The 17,948-nt window shown below is 39.7% G+C and overlaps 2 protein-coding genes across 2 annotated transcripts in view; both read right to left on the bottom strand.

Moving 5' to 3' along the window:
- DDX58 (DEAD (Asp-Glu-Ala-Asp) box polypeptide 58) overlaps nucleotides 1-6,051 on the bottom strand; it is a 47,882-nt gene extending 41,831 nt beyond the window's left edge. The window contains exons 1-2 of the mRNA XM_012655982.1: nucleotides 5,902-6,051; nucleotides 1,069-1,207 (exon numbers count right to left, since the gene is read on the bottom strand). Of these exons, the coding sequence (XP_012511436.1) occupies nucleotides 1,069-1,207; nucleotides 5,902-6,007 (245 nt within the window). The 5' untranslated portion in view covers nucleotides 6,008-6,051. The remainder of the gene's footprint in view (nucleotides 1-1,068; nucleotides 1,208-5,901) is intronic.
- Nucleotides 6,052-12,674: 6,623 nt separating this feature from the next.
- Nucleotides 12,675-17,948, bottom strand: part of TOPORS (topoisomerase I binding, arginine/serine-rich, E3 ubiquitin protein ligase) — an 11,844-nt gene continuing 6,570 nt past the window's right edge. Inside the window, exon 4 of the mRNA XM_012656695.1 lies at nucleotides 12,675-16,461. Coding sequence (XP_012512149.1) covers nucleotides 13,543-16,461 — 2,919 coding nt within the window. The 3' untranslated portion in view covers nucleotides 12,675-13,542. The remainder of the gene's footprint in view (nucleotides 16,462-17,948) is intronic.

Genomic DNA, 17,948 nt, shown 5'->3' with positions numbered 1-17,948 from the left:
AGTGAGACTCTGTCTCAAAAAAAAAAAAAATCTTTTTTTCTGAGGAATGCAAGCCCCTTTAAATTATCAGGCCCAGAGAGGCATTTAAAATGTATCAGCAATACCATGCCTCCTGGAGCTAAATAATTACCACTTGAAACCACTTGTTTTGAGGACTGACTGCTGCCAAGCAGCCATAAAATGCCATACGCCCTATAGTTCAACAATGTGTAGCCAACCACTTACAATGTTATTTGTGTAAATCAGTGAGAATTCCTGATGAACAACTTTTGTAATACGTCCCCCTCCTGATTCATCCTTTTTTCTTTAAAAACTTGAGCTTCTCCTTTGTACTCCAGAGCATTCCCCAAGGCAACCTGGAAGTGCATGCAGGGATGTAGTCCTCAACCTTGGCCCAAATAAAGGGTCTATATTAATTTTGCCTCAGCTTCTCCTTTTTAGGTCAACACATAAAATGTATCACCCTTTCTTTCACGGCTAATGCTTTAATGTCTTGTTTCATAAATTCTGCCCTACCACCGCAGGGTCCTAAGAATACCATTCTAGATTTTCTAAAATTGTTAAAAAATTTTGTCTTTTAGAATTAAATCTAATCCTTTTGAACACATTGTGTCTGTGTGTGGTAGGGAGAGGGCAAGGGAGAAGAAGAGAATGGAATGAAGTAAGGGATACAAATTTGTATCCTCAAGGATATGGAAGTTGAAGTTTGTTTAGTTTTTAACACTACCCTGTTAATAATGAATAATGGCCCATTGTTATTTACTGAATAGCTTATTTCCAAACAGTGATCCTCCTTTCCCAGTGATTTTTTTTTTTTTTTTTTTTTGGCTTAGACCTGGATCAGTATCCAATAATCTTGCTAAACTCTCCCATTAGTTACAATAATCTCTGTAGATTCCTTTGGCTATTTCAGGTAGATAATTATATCATCTGCCTGAAAATAGTCTTTACATTGCCTCAGACTAAGAGAAATAAACTGTAAGTGGACATCTCAAAAGTAATATCACTTTTACAGCATTCTGAAACAGCAAAGTAATATTCTCCGATTTGTGAGTAAGAAAAATGAACTAACCTGCGTGGCTCAGGGCATCCAAGAAGGCACGGAACCAGCCTTCCTCCTGGAGCTCCAACAGGAGCTTGAGAAAAAGTGTGGCAGCCTCCATTGGGCCCTTGTTGTTTTTCTCAGCCTGAATACACTGCACCTCATCTACAAACAGAAGCAAGAATGACTCATTAAACTGCAGAACCACTACTCATTGGAAGAAAATCCAGAAAAGGATGGCCAGACCTTCCTGAATGTGGATAGGGACTGTAACAAGTCACAGCATAGGAAGGAACTTCAGGAAAGCAACAAATTCTCTGTCTGGACTCACTAAGCCCATTCTTCACCAACCCACCCTTCCCATGCTCTCTGGAAGCTTCTCCTAGTTTGGTGTGGAAGTCTGAGAACATACTCTAGAAAAGGAGTTTCTTCAAGATGTTTGAAAAAAGTCTCCTCACAACAAGGAGGAAGTCATGGAAGCACTGGCTTAGGCGGAAGAACAAAACCTTCCTCGGACATCTTGATTGGTTTTTGTTCAAAAGCCTGAATTAACAGCTGGATTAAAAAAGTGTGAGGACAGGACCACTCCATGGCATCAGTAACAATTATAGTGGACTCAAGTAAGCAGTTAGAAATAAACAGGGATAGTTTTCTGCCAAAAAGGGCCATGAAAGTATCTACCATCCTACTGGTGATCATTATGACTTTGTACACTAACTTCATGCCTAGGGAGTAGTGACAAAACCACTACCTTAGTATGGCCTGATGGTAATCTTCCATTTTTTTTTCCATTGTTAATGGAATGCAAATTCCAATGGAGTAAGCAAGTTATCTGGCTAGTGAACCACTACATTTTCAGAGATTAGAAGAGGACCTGGCACATAATAGACACTGAACAAAGGTATGCTGACTGAATGAAGCAAGAGAGGAAAGCATGCCTCACAACCTAGGTCTAGTTAAAGGGATATCTGCCCAGGTCTCTATGTTGGCAACAATAAAATTAACCCATTTCGAGTATAAAATTCAGTGGTTTTTACAATTGTGAATCCATTACTATCTAATTTTAGTGCATTTTCATTACTGTAAAAAGAAATTCCATACCCATTAGCAGTCACTCCCCAGTCTGCCTCCCCGCAGCTCCAGGCAGGCAATCGCAAATCAAACTGATCTCTATGGATCTGCCTCTTCTAGACATTTCATAACAATGGAATCATACAATATGTGGTCTTTGCGACTGGCTTCTTTATTACTTTGCATAATGTTTTCAAAGTGCATCCAAGTTGTAGCATGTATCATTTATTCATTTTTATTGCCAAATAATATTTTACTGTATGGATATATTACATTTTATTTATCTGCTCATGAGTTAATGGGCATTTGGGTTGTGTCCACATTTTGGCTATTATAAATAAAAATTCTATGAACATTCGTGTACAATGTTTTGTGTATATATATTCATTTCTCAAGTGTACACCTAGGTGTAAGATTGCTAGATCATATGGTAACTCCATTTTTTTAACATTATAAGGAATCATCAAACCGTTTTCCAAAAGAGCTGCATCATTTTACATTCCCCCCAGCAATCTAGCAGGATTCTAATTTCTACATCCTTGCCAATGCTTCTTACTGTCTTTTTCATTTTAGCCATCTATATTAGTCTCCTCTGTAGCTGCAGTGACAAATTGCCACAAACCAGGTGGTTAAAACAATAGAAATTTATCCTCTCTCAGTTCTGGAGGCCACATCTGAAATCAAGGTGTCAGCAGGGTCACGCTTCCTCTGAAAGCTCAAGGGGAGAATACATTCCTTGCCCCTTCCCGGTTCTGGTAGGTGCTGGCATTCCCTACCTCGTGACTGCACTCCCTCCAATCTGCCTCTGTCTTCATATTGCCTTCTCCTGTTTCTTTGGCTTGTGATCACATCACTCCAATCTGCCCGTCTTCACACGGCTATCTTTTTATAGGGACACCTTACATTGACTTAAGGGCCCACCCAACTCCAGTATGACCTCATAACTGATTATTTTAATACTTCTGTAAAGACACCATCTCCGAATAAACCACCTTTTTTTTTTTTTTTTTGAGACTGTCTCGCTCTGTCACCTGGGCTAGAGTGTGGTGGTGTCAGCCTAGCTCACAGCAACCTCAAACTCCTGGGCTCAAGTGATCCTCCTGACTCAGCCCCCCGAATAGCTGGGACTACAGGCACCCACCTCCACACCTAGCTAATTTTTCTATTTTTAGTAGAGATGGGGTCTCACTCTTGCTCAGGCCTGTCTCAAACTCCTGAGCTCAAGCAATCCTCCCACCTTGGCCTCCCAGAGTGCTAGGATTACAGGATCACGCCCGGCCAATAAGTCACATTCTAAGGTACTGGGGATTAGGGCTTCAACATATCCTTTTGGGGGAACAAAATTCAACCCATAATAATAACCTATCTTGTCACCTATGCTCGCTTCCCTGGGCCCAGAACCCTAACCTATTCGAGTCAGTTCATTCTGTTCTCAACCCAGTCCTACAGCTGTACTTTTGCTCCCAGGCCTGCTGCCTGATCTTCCCCTTGATGTGCTACCAGCCATTACTGATACTCCACATGGAGGTCAAGCTTTACCCGACTACCCGAGCCACAGCGGAGGACTTTCCAGATAAACTGCCTTGCTGTACACTGGGCAGTTTACCTTTTTTTTTTTTTTTTTTCAGACAGGGTCTCACTCTGTTACCCAGGCTAGAGTACAGTGGCACCACGATAGGTCACTACAACCTCAAACTCCTGGACTCAAGCCCCTGGAGTACTTGAGATTTTGAGACTACAGGCACATACCACCATGCCCAGATAATTTATTTTTTGTAGAGACAGGGTCTATGTTGCTCAGGCTGATCTTGAACTCCTGGCCTCAAGCAATCCTCCCGCCTTGGCCTCCCAAAGTGATAGGATTACAGGCATGAAGCACCCACAGAAAATGCTCCCATGGGTGGCCCCAAAGGTCTATTATGCCAAAGTCAAGGGCAAGTTTTTTTTACAGTCCCTCTCAACTCCTGCCTCTCCACACTGCCACCACTCCAATATTCTCTGGATTCTTGTAACACTGGTTTATCTCTCACCACAGACCTTTGTACATAAGGAGCCCTCTACCTGCAATTTCTTGTCTCCTTCCATCTAATTCTCTCTCCTACTTTAGACTTCAGTTCAAATGCCAAATACCTGGGAAGCTTTGCTTGTGCCCTTTGGACCAGGTACCTTTCCCAGGTATGTGCTCCCACAGCACCCTATAGCCTTCCATCAGACCACTACTGGGCTTTATTATTTACTGTCTATTTAGCTACCTGCCCTTCACATAGGAGCTCTAATTGCTATTAGGGCAGGATCATTTCTATTGTGCTCACCAGTGATCCTTCAGCTCCCAACATAATGCTCCCTCTATTAGATAACAGGTGCTTAGTAAATTATCTCCAACACTAACATAATACCTAACACATGAGTTGCTTCTTTTATTCAATCAAGGTTTATTAAATCAGGCCGGGTGTGGTGGCTCACGCATGTAATCCTAGCACTCTGAGAGGCCGAGGCAATGGATTGTTTGAGCTCAGGAGTTCGAGACCAGCCTGAGCAAGAGCGAGACCCCCGTCACTACTAAAAATAGAAAGAAATTAGCCAAACAACTAAAAATAGAAAAAAAAAAATTAGCCGGGCATGGTGGTGCATGCCTGTAGTCCCAGCTACCTGGGAGGCTGAGGCAGGAGGATCACTTGAGCCCAGGAGTTTGAGGTTGTGAGCTAGGCTGACGTCACGGCACTCTAGCCCAGGCAACAGAGTGAGACTCTGTCTCAAAAAAAAAAAAAAAAAAAAAAGGTTTATTAAATCAATACATAAGTACATGGAAAAATGAGATTCACACCAGTTCGCTAGTGTTACATCCAAGTATTAATATTTCTAAAAGACATGTCCTGTGTCTACTCTGGTACTTTCCTCTGGACACAACTAGAAAGTGGAGGTCCACTTTTGTTGGTGGGATTCTTTCCCTCCTCCCTCCACAACTTTTGGCTTGGTTTTGCAGAGCAATTAGCCCCAATTATCTGACAATTTTAATGCAATTTCCAAAAACTGTGGTCACATCCGTAAAGACATTTAGGCCATTGGAGACTGAAGAGGAATTGCTGGACCCCCTCTCTCATGCTGCCGCCTTGCAAGTGCCACCTCCATTCCTCCTCTTTTCCAGAAGTCTCTGCTCCTCTCCAGCACAAACGATTCAGTACAATTCGCAAATGCTCCTTATCCACCATCACGTGTCTCAAAAGCCTGGTGGAAAACACCTGTACTAAAGCCTAAAGCTACTCGGTCTTGGGAAAGTCTTGCTTCTCTCAAGCTTCTGGTTATTTTGAAGAGCAAGTAAGACCTGGCAGAGAAAACATTAACTTCCTTTGAGCTCCGACAGCATTTTGTAGGAAGTTATTGTAATCATTTGCATACAACTGTCCTTGCCTGCCCCCTCCCAAAACCTTGGGCTGTAAAGTATATTAAGGAAAGATTTGTATGGTATCCTCAATCTCTGATGGCAGCAGAAAGCCAAGCAAAAGGTAGATTTACGTACTAGTGGAAATAAAACAGTTTTTTCCCCAGCTTTGAACCTAAATAGAAGTGCACCCCTAAGCAAGTCACTTCACTTCGCTGGAACTCAGGTTCCCCACCTACGCCTCCATGGCCTCCTTAAGAGTCTGGCAATCTCTAGTTTAAAATGCTGTGGGGACCTTGCCACAAACCCGGGCTTCCTAGCAGGTAACCTTTATTGAGTAAAAGGGAAAAAGCAAGGGAAAAACAAGTCCTAGATTGTTTTCCTGCCCCAATGTGGGGGAAACACTCACCGTCCCTGAACCAGGGGGCCATGTAGCCCAGGATGTGGGTAGGGTCCAGCGTCTTCCTGACATAGTCCGTGAAGGCGCACAGATTCCGCCGCTGCTCGGTGGTCATGCTGGCCTCGGCTTCCCGCGAGGCCTGTGCCCCGCTCCTTTAAAAGCCGGGCTGGAGGCGGAGGGAGTGGGGAGACAGGAAAGGACACGGTATGAGAGGCGGGGCTGCAGGGGAACTTTAACTGCTAGAGGGAAAATCGAAACTGCAACTGCAGCAGCTGGGTGCGGGCGGGGCCGCGGGGGCTGCGCTGCAGCAGGTAAACGGCTCCCTCAGTTTCGCTTCCCGCCACATGGAGCCAGCTGACCCAGAAGGACCGAAGAGGACTCCTGGGAAATGCTTTTATTTTTATTTTTTCATCTATTTTTTGTTTTGCTTTTTTAGCGGTAAAGTGCAGATACAGTAAAATGCAGACAGTTATGTGCAATTCGATGCGTCTCGAATGTATACTGGTGTACTTTTCCCAGGGCAGCTGGATCCTATGGTGAGTGTGTGTTTAAATTTATAGGAAACTGGTACGTGTTTTCCAAAATGGCTATAACCAGCTTTCATTTGCATTCCCCACCGCACTAGGAGAGAGCTCTAGTAGATACACACATTGGTCAGCCCTTTTTTTTTTTTTTAACTTCCATCTTGGTCGGTGTGAAATGGTATATTACTGTGGTTTCAATTTCCCATATAATCAATGATGCTGGGCACATTTGCATGTTCTTATTGGCCATTCCTATAACTTCTTTTGTGAAGCAGCTACTCTGATCTTTTTTGCCTGATTTTGGAGTTTTTATTATTATTTTTTTTTTTTCAGACAGTCTCGCTCTGTTGCCCAGGCTAGAGTGCTGTGGCGTCATCCTAGCTCACAGCAACCTCAAACTCCTGGGCTCAAGCGATCCTCCTGCCTCAACCTCGCTAGTAGCTGGGACTACAGGCCTGCACCACCACGCCTGGCTAATTTTTTCTATTTTTAGTTGTCTGTTAATTTCTTTCTGTTTTTAGTGGAGATGGGTCTCCAACTCCTGACCTCAAGCAATCCTACCACGTAGACCTCCCAGAGTGGTAGGATTACAGGCGTGAGCCACCACACCCAACCCTGATTTTGGAGGGTTTTTTAACAGATTTACAGGAATTATTATTTATTGTTAAATATATGTATTTGAAATATCTTCCCCAGTCTATGGCTTACCATTTCATTTTCTTAACAGTGTCTTTTGATGAGCGGAAGTTTATATTAGTGAAATCTATCAGTTTTTTCTTCTATTTATTGCTTTTTGTGCCCTCTTTAATAAATCTTTGCCTACCTAAAGGTAATGAAAATATTCTATGTTTTCCTTAGAGTGTTTATATTTTTAATATTTACTTTTAGGTCTATGACTATCTCTAATTCTGTTGTGTTGTGAAATAGGGGGTCCAGGTTCACGTTTTCCCCATACTTCTAATTGTTCCAGAACCATTTGTTGAAAACTTTTCCTTTCACCATTGAATCTCCTTGGGACCTTTGGGGGGGTGGGGGGGAATCAATTGTCTGTATGTGTGTAGAATTTTTGACTCTTACATTTCTATTTTCTGTTACTCGTGATAATACCACTCTCTCTTTCAACTAATTCTTGGAAATAAGGTAATATTTGGTCCTCCAAATTTGTTCTTTACTATAAGGAATGTATTGGCTATTCCAGCTTCTTTGCATTTCCATATGAAATAAGAATCAACTTGTCAATTCCCTCTCCCCAAAAACCTATTGGAATTGCATTGAACCTACAGAGGAACTTGGGGAGAAATGACATCTTAATATTCAGTCTTCTAATCCATGAAAGTGGTATGTCTTTCCATTTACTTAGGTCTTTAATTTCTCTCAGAAATATTTTATAGGTTTTTGTTTTTTTAATTGTAGAGACAAGATCTCACTATGTTGCCAAGGCTGGAGTGCAGTGGCTATTCACAGGTGCAGTTATAATGCACTACAGCTTTGAACCCCGTTGGCTCAAGCTATCCTCCCATCTCAGCTTCCCAAATAGCTAGAACTGTAGGCCCGTGCCATGCACCTGGCTATTTAACTATTTTATTGTTCTTTGATGCTACTGTAAAGGAAGTTTTTTAAAATTTCATTTTCAAATTGTTTGTTGCTACCATACAGAATGCAAGTGATTTTTGTCAACCTTATATCATGCAACATTGCTAAATCCTCTTATTCTACTAATTGTTCTGTAAATTCCTTAAAATTTCCTAGGTAAATAATCATATCAATTGGGGATACATAGTTTTACTTATTCCTCTCCAATCTTTATGCTTTTTATTATATTTTGTTTTCTTATTGCACCTCCTAGAGCCTCGAATAGAAAGTTGAATAACAGTGGTGAGAGTTGACACCCTTACCTTACTACCAATCTCAGTGAGGAAATGATCAATGGTTCACTGTAATTATGATGTTAGCTGTAAGTTTTTTTGTTTTTTTTTTAATGCCTTTTATCAGATTGATGAAGTTCTCTTTTAGTCCTGGTTTGTTGAGAGTTTTTATCATGCATGGATGTTGAATTTTTCAGTTTTCTTTTCTGCATCTGTTGAAGTGATCGTATCTTCTTTTTTTCTTTTTCCTGGCTAATACAGATTTTGGTAAGAGGTGATCATATATTCTTTACCAAATTTCATTAAGTTTTGAATGTTAACCCAACCCTAACATTCCTGGGAATGTGATTCCAGTAAGTAGTAAGTGCAGCGAAAGGAAATAAAGCGAGTTAAGGGAATAAGGAGCAAAGGGGACTGCTTATATTAGATGAGTTGGGCAGGGAACACCTAAATGAATGAGATCTTTTGGGTGAAGGGCATTGTACTCACATGGAACAGAAGGTGCAAGGGCCCAAAGGCAGAAATAAGTTGGGCCTGCAAAAGAAAAGTAGGCAGGGTTGCTAGAGCGGAGTGGGCTGGAGGGGAGAGAGGTGGCCAAAGCAGTTCACATAAGACCCCATAGACCACAATGACTTTGGTTTTAATCTTCAATATGATGGGAAACTGCCACAGGATTTTAAGAGGGCATAACATGATCCGACTCCTGTTTTTAAAGGATCACTGTGGTGATTGGAGGAAAACAAGCTGCAGGTGGGAGACAAAGGTGGCAAGAGTGACTAGATAAGAGGTACGGCATTAGTCCAAGTGGAAGTGGTGAATTGGCAGGATATATGATCCTAAAACCCCTCTCAATTTGCTGATGAGTTAGATGTGTATGTGAGAGAGGAACCAAGAAGAGCTCCCATTTGTTTAGCCTGAGCAGCTCTGGGAGGGATGGTGCCATCTCTTAACATGGGAGCACTGGAGGAGAGGCAGACTTGGAGGAGGAAATCAAGAATATGCATGCTTGCTGGTAAGAATGATCCACGGGCAGTGCTTCTGAACCATTAACATGCACGTGAATCACCCACAGGTCTTGTGTTAGTGCAGATCCTGATCCAGGAAGGTCTGCAACCCTACGTTTCTAACAAGCTCCCAGGTGAGGCTAATGCTGCTGGTCAGCAGACCTCACTAAGTAGGAGGTCATTAAAAATCAACAGATAAGGGGAAAAGAGGTTAACTGAAAAATAAAAATTCCTATTAAAGAGACAGGAAGTGAAATCCAGAGCACATATGGAGGGATTAGCCTAGAACAGTTCTCAAATTGGTCTGCAGCATCAGAACCATCTGGAAACTTGTTAGCAAAGCAAATTCTTGGCATCCCAGATCTTCTGAATCAGAAACCCTGGGGGTGGAGCCCAACAATCTATATTTCAACAAACCTATCAGATGATTCTGATGAAAGCTAGACTTTGAGAACCAGAGACCTAGAGTAATGGGACTTCATTCACCAAGTGGAGAGCTGGATGCTGTGGTAAATTATGAACATTATAATTTTTTTCCCAATATTTACACCTTTTACAATGTAACTTTGCAACTCCTTCCACAACAGTGGAGTCTGATTTCCCTGCCCTTGAATCTGGGCTGGATTAAGGACTTTGCTATAGGCAATAGAATATAGCAGTGAGGGTGTCTCAATTCTAAGCCTAGGTTTCAAGAGACCTTGTATACTTCTGCTCTCTCTCTCTCTCTTGGATCCCTGAGAATACCAAGAATACAGCTCAGGCTAATGCGCTGGAAGATGAGAAACAACATAAAGAGCGCAGCAACCCAGCTTAGGCCATCTTAGAGCAGCAGACCCAGCAGTTGACTGAAGACACATGACAGTGACAGTCAAGACCAACGAAGCAGACAGTGTCTCTAATAACTAATATGACAGAGGTATTATGTGTGGTAAGCAGGCAGGATCTGTCTGTCTGAGCCTGGTGCTGCAGAACTGCCCAATCAGTCTCTGTACCTGTAACCAGGTGGTAGAAAGAAGGCGGGGGAGGCTTGAGGAGGTAAAGGTATAAAAGACCCATTATACCAAATACACTGAGCAAGCATACTATAGAAACTTGCCCACTACTGTTGTATATCATATGAAGGTGAGGCTGGTTGACTGTTTTTACGGTGACAATGTCCTTCAGGAATACTTAGCAGGATGCATGTAGGCACAACTTAAGAGTCGGGTTCATCCAGATTGAGGTCGTGCCAGGTAAAGTGTTAGCAAACTACAGCTTGGACACCAAATCTGGTCCATGACTTTTCTACAGGCCACAAGCTAAAAATTAACGTTTAAAAAGTATTGTAGAAAAAAACAAAGAATATATAACAGACTGCACATAGCCCACAAAGTCTAAAATATTTACTTTCTGGTCCTTTAGAGGGAAAGTTTGCCAACCCCTAAACTAGGTGAATGAGAAAGAAGGGCAAGAGAGTGGCAAGGTGTTGCAAAAAGAGTGATTTAAACATTCCTTAAACAGGAAATCATAGCTGGACATGAAGGGAAATGAAGAAGGGTGATTGATAGAGTGAGGTCAAAAGATTTTACTTCCTAGTTCTATATTCTAAAAATCCTATTAGATGTCCCTGCAAGCAGCCTAACCTGCTTAACCCAGAGCAACAGTTCCTAATGATCACATGAAGGAATAAGCAAGCATGAAAGGCTCAGTTACATTTCCTGAGGTTAAAAAAAAAAACATGCCATGTACAATGAATTCAGATCAACAAGTTAAAATATACATTAGGCTAAAAGTTTATATAGATAGCGGAGCTTCTTGAAAGCAGAAAGCTAGTCTTAGCCAATTTCTGAAATATCCAGGACCTATGTATTATTGATTCATCCAGTGTTTTAAGCACCTCTATGTGAAATAGTAAGGCTATAGCAGTACACCTATATACAAATAGTTGTCACTGAACTTTCAGACTGGTGGGAGATAAGGCATTTAGTAATTAATTACCAATTGTCACAAGAGCTCTCGAGTCTGGGGGTTGTTCAAAGAGCAAGTAATTAAGGAGAAATAAGGGGGTGGCAGGTGACAGCACACTTTTAACAGAAACCTAGTTTACCCAAGATGGAGCTCAGTTCCCAGCAGAAGAAAAATGCCACCTATGATGTTTCTGATAGCACCTCTGTAGCCCTCCCACAGATGAGGTGAGAGAAATGCTGCCGATGGACCAGAGCCTGATTAGGCAGACTTATAAACCAATTCACATTGCTGAATTTTTTGTTTGTCTGCTTTTAATACCCTCAGAAAAATGGGAAGCTAATTCTCTCATTTGATTTTAAGTAGGGGAATGAAATGAAAAAATATTTTTAAAAGATCTTTTGAATGCTGCATCAAGAATGGATGGGGGGGAAAGGAGTGGAATACAGACAGACCCATTATGGTAGTATAGGTGAGAGGTCCTGGCTGCCTAGACTGGATGGTATAAACACAATAGAAATACTAGAAAAATATTTAATGACCAGTATTTGGTTGCATAAGGGGACTGAAAGACAGGACTTGGAAATTTTGGGCCTGACATCCAAGAGGGTGATGGTACCATGTATTGTGTTTTCATTAAATGTTTAACAGAAAACATAATGTGAAATACACAATGTGTAATAAAACTGCATTCTTTAGTTTTTAATACTTAAGAAAAATATTGTTACCACAAAGTAATTTCATATATTCAGTGTGTATTTCTTGATCAATCTATATTGTCTTCCCACAATTTCTGAATGTCTGAGCTTACTAAAAATTGCCAACATCAATTTTAGATTCTTATAATTTTAAACCAATTTTCTACTGTCCTTAGGATAAACAAATTCTAAACATGGCCTACAAAGCTCGTTCCCACACTGTCCTTTGGCTAACCCCGCCTTCTTTTTGTTCTTGAAATAAGCTAGGTTCCCCTTCTGCCTTTGGATCTTTGCATATATTTTTGCTAACAGCAATTCTACCCCTAGAGTTAATGTCCACTTGGTTTTCTGGATTCCAATTCAACTGTTACTTCCACCTGAGATTAGGCCCCCATTATATACTCTTATAAGGGAATTATAGTTTCTCTTCAAAGAATTTATTAATGTTTATAATGTTATATTTAGATATTATCTGTCTTAAGTAGTCTGTAAGTCCCATGAGAGCACAGAGCATATCTGCTTTGCTCCATCACTAAAATCTAGTACAGAACCTGCCACACAGCAGGCATTCTAATTTCCACTGAATGAATGTGGTAGCAAGGCAAACTGACGGCTGAATTTAGATTTAACTCAAGCTCTGCTGTTCACTAGCAATCCTACATCAGCCTAGATGTAATTTTATCATCTCTGAAACAAAATGAAACACACAGCCACTTTGTGTAAAATAACTACCAATGTAAAAGAAGCATGGCAAGGGTATTTTGTGTTTTTAGTAAAATAAATGCTACTTAATAGCATTTTGCTTAAGACAGAAGCAAATAAGATGTTCCTCAAAATCAGATTAACTAACTAAAATAATCATGAAAACTGTGAAGTATTTGTAAATGCAGATAACCTGAAATTTAGTATTTATAATAAAATTATACCCTTAGCTATTTTCAAGATTCTGGCTCTACTAAAATCTTCTTTTTTAAACCAATGCTGCATAGGAAAATTTCTGATTCTTATTTTAAAGTGTTACTGTTTTATTTTGTCTTTCATTGAATACACATTTGTTTTACTGGCAGTCCAGATAAACAAGTATATAAAGGAAATAGTAAATTTTCCTTTTGGCGGAAGTCAAGATAAACTGTGCAGATTAAAATGCCTCAGTTTAACCTGAAGAAATGGTTTTGACTCATACAAATTTTTAAGAAGAAAAATAAAGACTGTCCAAAGGGATTCTCCTAGCTTATAACACATTTCCAAAATAACTCTCAAAAAAAAAAATTCAAAAATACTCATTACCTTAAAAATATGTCAATACCATATGGCTTTATGAAATAACTTCTAAAATTTATATTTTTTTTATTTAAAAAGGATCCCAAGTTTTAAATAAACTACTAGCAATATCATTTTCTTCACTTAAAAGTGCATATCTCTGAGGGTGGGACATACATACTTTTCGAACAAATAATGATTTTTACAAAGTAACACACAAAAAAAATCACTTAAAGGGGAAAAGAGTTTTCACCAAAAGTCATCTTTAAATAGACTGAAGTAGACGACATTGTTCCTTTTTTTCCTTTGTATACCAACAGAATTCTCAACGAGTTGCTTTGGCAGTTTTAAGACATCAGTCTCTACCAAGAGACACTGACATTAACGATGTCCGTGGAGATGGCAATTGCCTTGATGGCTCAGTTTGAATAGAGACAACATTACTGGCCTGGCTCTCCAAATCAGAGGCAAAGGTGCTCTCTTTTCTTACATCAAGAGTTTGTTCACCTGAAGCTGCTGGGGGTGGAATATTATCTACAGTTTTGTTGGCATTATTCAAGTTGTCAGTAAGTGTGGTAACATCACACTCCTTGTCCAGGACACCAAATTCATCTTCTATTGTAACTACATCTTTAGTTTCAAATGGTTCCAAGGAAGGAGCCAAAAACTCATTTTGTAGACGGTCTTGAGGCCCATTATTGTCACATTCTGTATCTTTTATTTCAGAATCCTTATCACTATCACTGTCAATGGTAATTACAACTGGAGAACGCGAAGTATTGTCTCCATGGTGTTTCTTATGCTTCCTCCTGTGTTTCTTCTTTTTCTTTTTATGATGTCTGGTTGTATCAGTAGCTTTTCCTTCATAAACTATCTCTACACTCAGGCTCCGGGCCCTTTTTCTCCTCTTGTGTTTTGTCTCTCTATCTGATGATCGGCTGTCTGAAAAGCTGTCACTCTCATTTTTGTAGTTTCCATCCAATTTTGAGGAATATTTTTGGTAATGACCATCCTTTACTTTAGAAGCAAATTCATGAGATGGTTGAGCCACTTCGTTAGTACCCTCCAAATGCCGTGTTTTGTATTTTCGTTTCCCTCCAGGTTTTTCATTTCTCACCCGCTCAGGTCCTGTAGATGCAGTCCTTGATCTGTTACTAGACAGGCTCCTTGATCTATGCCTTTCATAGTAGTAGTATTTCCTTTCGCTGTGGTTGGTTTTTTTCCTAGCATTTGTTCTTTCAGAAAAGGACTGAATTCTAAATTCTGGACTTGAAGATTGTCTGGAATAATGAGCTCTGGACAGAGTCCTCCTCCTGTAAGATGATTCGTACCCATCCCTGTCCTTGTTTCTACTATAATAAGTATACTCCCACTTGTATCTGCTTCCATAATTATTTCTTAAATAATAACGATCTCTATTTCTGCTCCGTGATCTTCTTTTACCATGATCACTACTACGAGACCTTGATCTGCTTGTGCTTTCACTACTTAGAGATAGAGTTTGGCTTCTTCTTGACCAACTGCTATCTCTAGTTCTTGATCTCTTTTTGTCTCTTCTCCCTCTAGGTCTACTTTCCCTGCTTCTGGATCTTTTGCTTTTCATTCTTTTCTTACCATGATGCTTTCTATGATTCTTATCATACCCACTTCTACTCTGGGAACGTGAATCTGAACTTCTTGACCTTCCCCTCTTCCTGTGTCTATAGTTGTATGGTGAATATACTCTGTCTCCTCTCAAAGATGAGCTCAGGTCTCTGGGAGATGACAATGATGTAGATCGTTTCTTTTCCTTCTTGGATTTGATTCTTGTGCCAGCATCACAATGACCTTTATTTATTTGCTCACCTTTTCCAAGGACAGAGCGTGGAGATGAACATCTACTAACATCACTATCACCAGAGCTATAAGACTGGTCTTGTTCTTGTGTCTTCACTGTCTCCATTTTCTCATAAGTACCTAACTCCTCAGAATCAGAGGACAGTTCAACAAGTTCTGGGGTCCTCTCAGCTAGTGGTTTAACAAACCCAACAATTACACAATTATCTGAAGAAGAATCACTGTCATTATTTAAGTCCTCATTGGTTTGTACTCCTTGTATCTGAGACGTGGCTCCCTCTGTGACCAGTTCTTCATCTGAACTATCAGAAGTATTTAAAAGGGAAGACATAGCAACATGTACCTGCTCTGAGCTTGAGTAAGACGGTCCCGGTGTTTCATCATCCCATGGTGCCTGACTAACAGTGGCTACATTAATATCTAGCTCTTGGGTCTCAGCCTCATCTGGAGATATTGTTATGACTGAAGAATCAGAATGGCTGCCTTCCTCATATGAAGGAGCAGGGCAATCATAATTAGCATGTTGGTCAAACGCTGCCATGTTAAAAGGAGATCGAGCAAAACTGATAAATTCATGTATAAAATGTTCAGTTCGATTAAGTAAAAATGGTCTTAAATCAGACACAAATGCCTGGCTCTCCAAATCATAGCGAGTAACATTACTCATGATGATGTGCTGGACGATATTCACTAAAGATCCATGAGCTCCAAAAAGAACTGTAAGTTCACGTTTTAACCAGGGGACTAATCTGTGAAGGCAAGCTGGATTTCTACGGAAAAATTCAGCTGAAATATCCCTATAGCGGCCACCATCTTCAATATTTCTAACTCGAGCACCAGCACGATAGAGAGTTCGTCTAAAATTAATAATATCTTGTTCTTGAATTTTCCGCAAAGATCTTTCATCTGTAGTAGTTGGCCTCCTTATTGCAACCTGTCTCATAAACTGAGGAATTTCAGCATCTCTAGATCTTGTTGAAATGCCTAACCCTTCAAAGAGAACTCCACTATCTGGTGGAGTTGTTGTTCTTCTATTCATGGTACTACTAGGTGAATAAACAGAAGCATTTCGTTCCCTTGTCATAGTTGTACGGTAGCGAAATCGTCGGCCATCAGGGGTAGCAAAAGAGCCATTATAGGAAGGCCTTAGCACATACTCCTTGAAGTCATCTTCTGCCCTCACAGAATGGAAAATAGAATCAAAGGGCTGTTTACATAGTGGACATTCAGCTTTGTTTTTTGACCACTCCTGTACACAGCGAAAACAGAACTTATGTAAGCAGCGATCTAAGTAAGACACATTATCAAATCTATCCAAGCATATAGGACACTTAGAATCAGGAGATGCATCAGCTGGTACCGTCTGTTGTAATTTGCTAGTGCCAGCTTTAGGTGAAAAGTTGTCCATTTTAAATTCCTTAGCGGCTGATGCCATTATCTGTAAAAGGGAAAGAAATATATCAGTAACCTGATAAGAGAGGAATGACTAAGTCATCTGAACAAAAATGCAAATAAAGACCTGGAAACATACTTTGGTGAAAATACTTGAGCAGTTCATTACTTTTGTAACATAAAGGGGCAATGTAGCATATTAATGTAGTGCTTAAAGCACAAGCTCTAAAGTCAGACATACGCCACTAACAATATAAACTACTGATTTATGTGATAATATTGTATATGTACTTTTCTAAAAGAGCTTCAGTGAGATATAATTTACATCCCAGGAAGTTCACCTGTTTAAACCAATTCTACAGTGAAAGATTTTCACTAAAAAAGAATCTTTTAGTGAAGATTAAATAATAAATGTAAAAGCACTCAAGGTCAGTGCCTGGCTCATAGTAACTGTTGAGTAAATTTTAGCTGCTAATACACAAAGAGTGCAATGTGCACCACCCGAAGGATGGACATATTTGAAACTCGGACTTCGGGGGGCGGGGGGGCAAGGGCAACATACATAACCTAAACATCTGTACCCTCATAATATGCTGAAATAAAAAAAAAAAAAATTTTAGCTGCTAAACCACATTATCATCATTATTATTATTACTACACTATTATATTCAGTTAATCACTGATTCCTTTCAGCATTCCTAAGAAGCCTTCCTTAACTTTTTTATTTAATCCAACATTCAAGCCACAAACTATCTTGAAATCATGTTTTTGGTTCCCTTCCCTATTATCTTTTCCCTCAAGAATCAACTAAGATGTTAAAGATTAGTTTTGTTTTCTTTAAATTTATCAGTTTACATTGGCTCACAACTTACAAAATGAATTTGCCACAGCTGAAATCGAGTATGCATTATATTTTGGCCTAGTCTTATAAAACCCCTCTTTAGCTGCATTCTAATCACTTTGTATACATTAAATATTAGTTTCTTCCTTATGTTCCCCTGTACCTATTAGTTATCTTTCTCCACCTCTATCATAGAATTTCCACTACTAGTCAACTGATGTCAAGTTAGTCAAATAATAGAATTGTAATTCTCTAAATAGACTCATTGGCTTTAACAAACTGTAAGTAAAACCAATAAACAAAATCCACCAAAAAACCTCTGTGATTGTGAAATACAAGTATACCATGATAGGTTTCAAATTAAACTTGTTCATTAGGGCATGTTGCCTTTCTCAGAACCATAACTTAACAGAGAATCAATGCTGAACAAATGTTTCTTCAGGGGTCCAAATATTTCTAGTCTTCTATTTTCTGGACTTGAATTGCAAAAATCATCACTGTCCTGAAATATTTAAGAGGTTCAGAAAAATAGAATTATAAATACATAATACTGCTTTTTTGTTAAAATACTTAAACTCTGAAACTTAGTACTGTATAAATCTCTCAGCATTTCCCCTTCTAAGGTTTGTTTTTTTTTTTTAATCCACCCATTCGGCGGAAAAACAAAAACATAAAAATAAAAACTTTTAGGA

This window comes from Propithecus coquereli, unplaced genomic scaffold (assembly GCF_000956105.1).
Source record: "Propithecus coquereli isolate 6110/MARCELLA unplaced genomic scaffold, Pcoq_1.0 Scaffold114, whole genome shotgun sequence".
Classification (NCBI taxonomy): domain Eukaryota; kingdom Metazoa; phylum Chordata; class Mammalia; order Primates; family Indriidae; genus Propithecus; species Propithecus coquereli.
The sequence above is the reverse complement of the archived record's forward strand: the minus strand, read 5'-3'. Positions and strand labels throughout refer to the sequence as shown.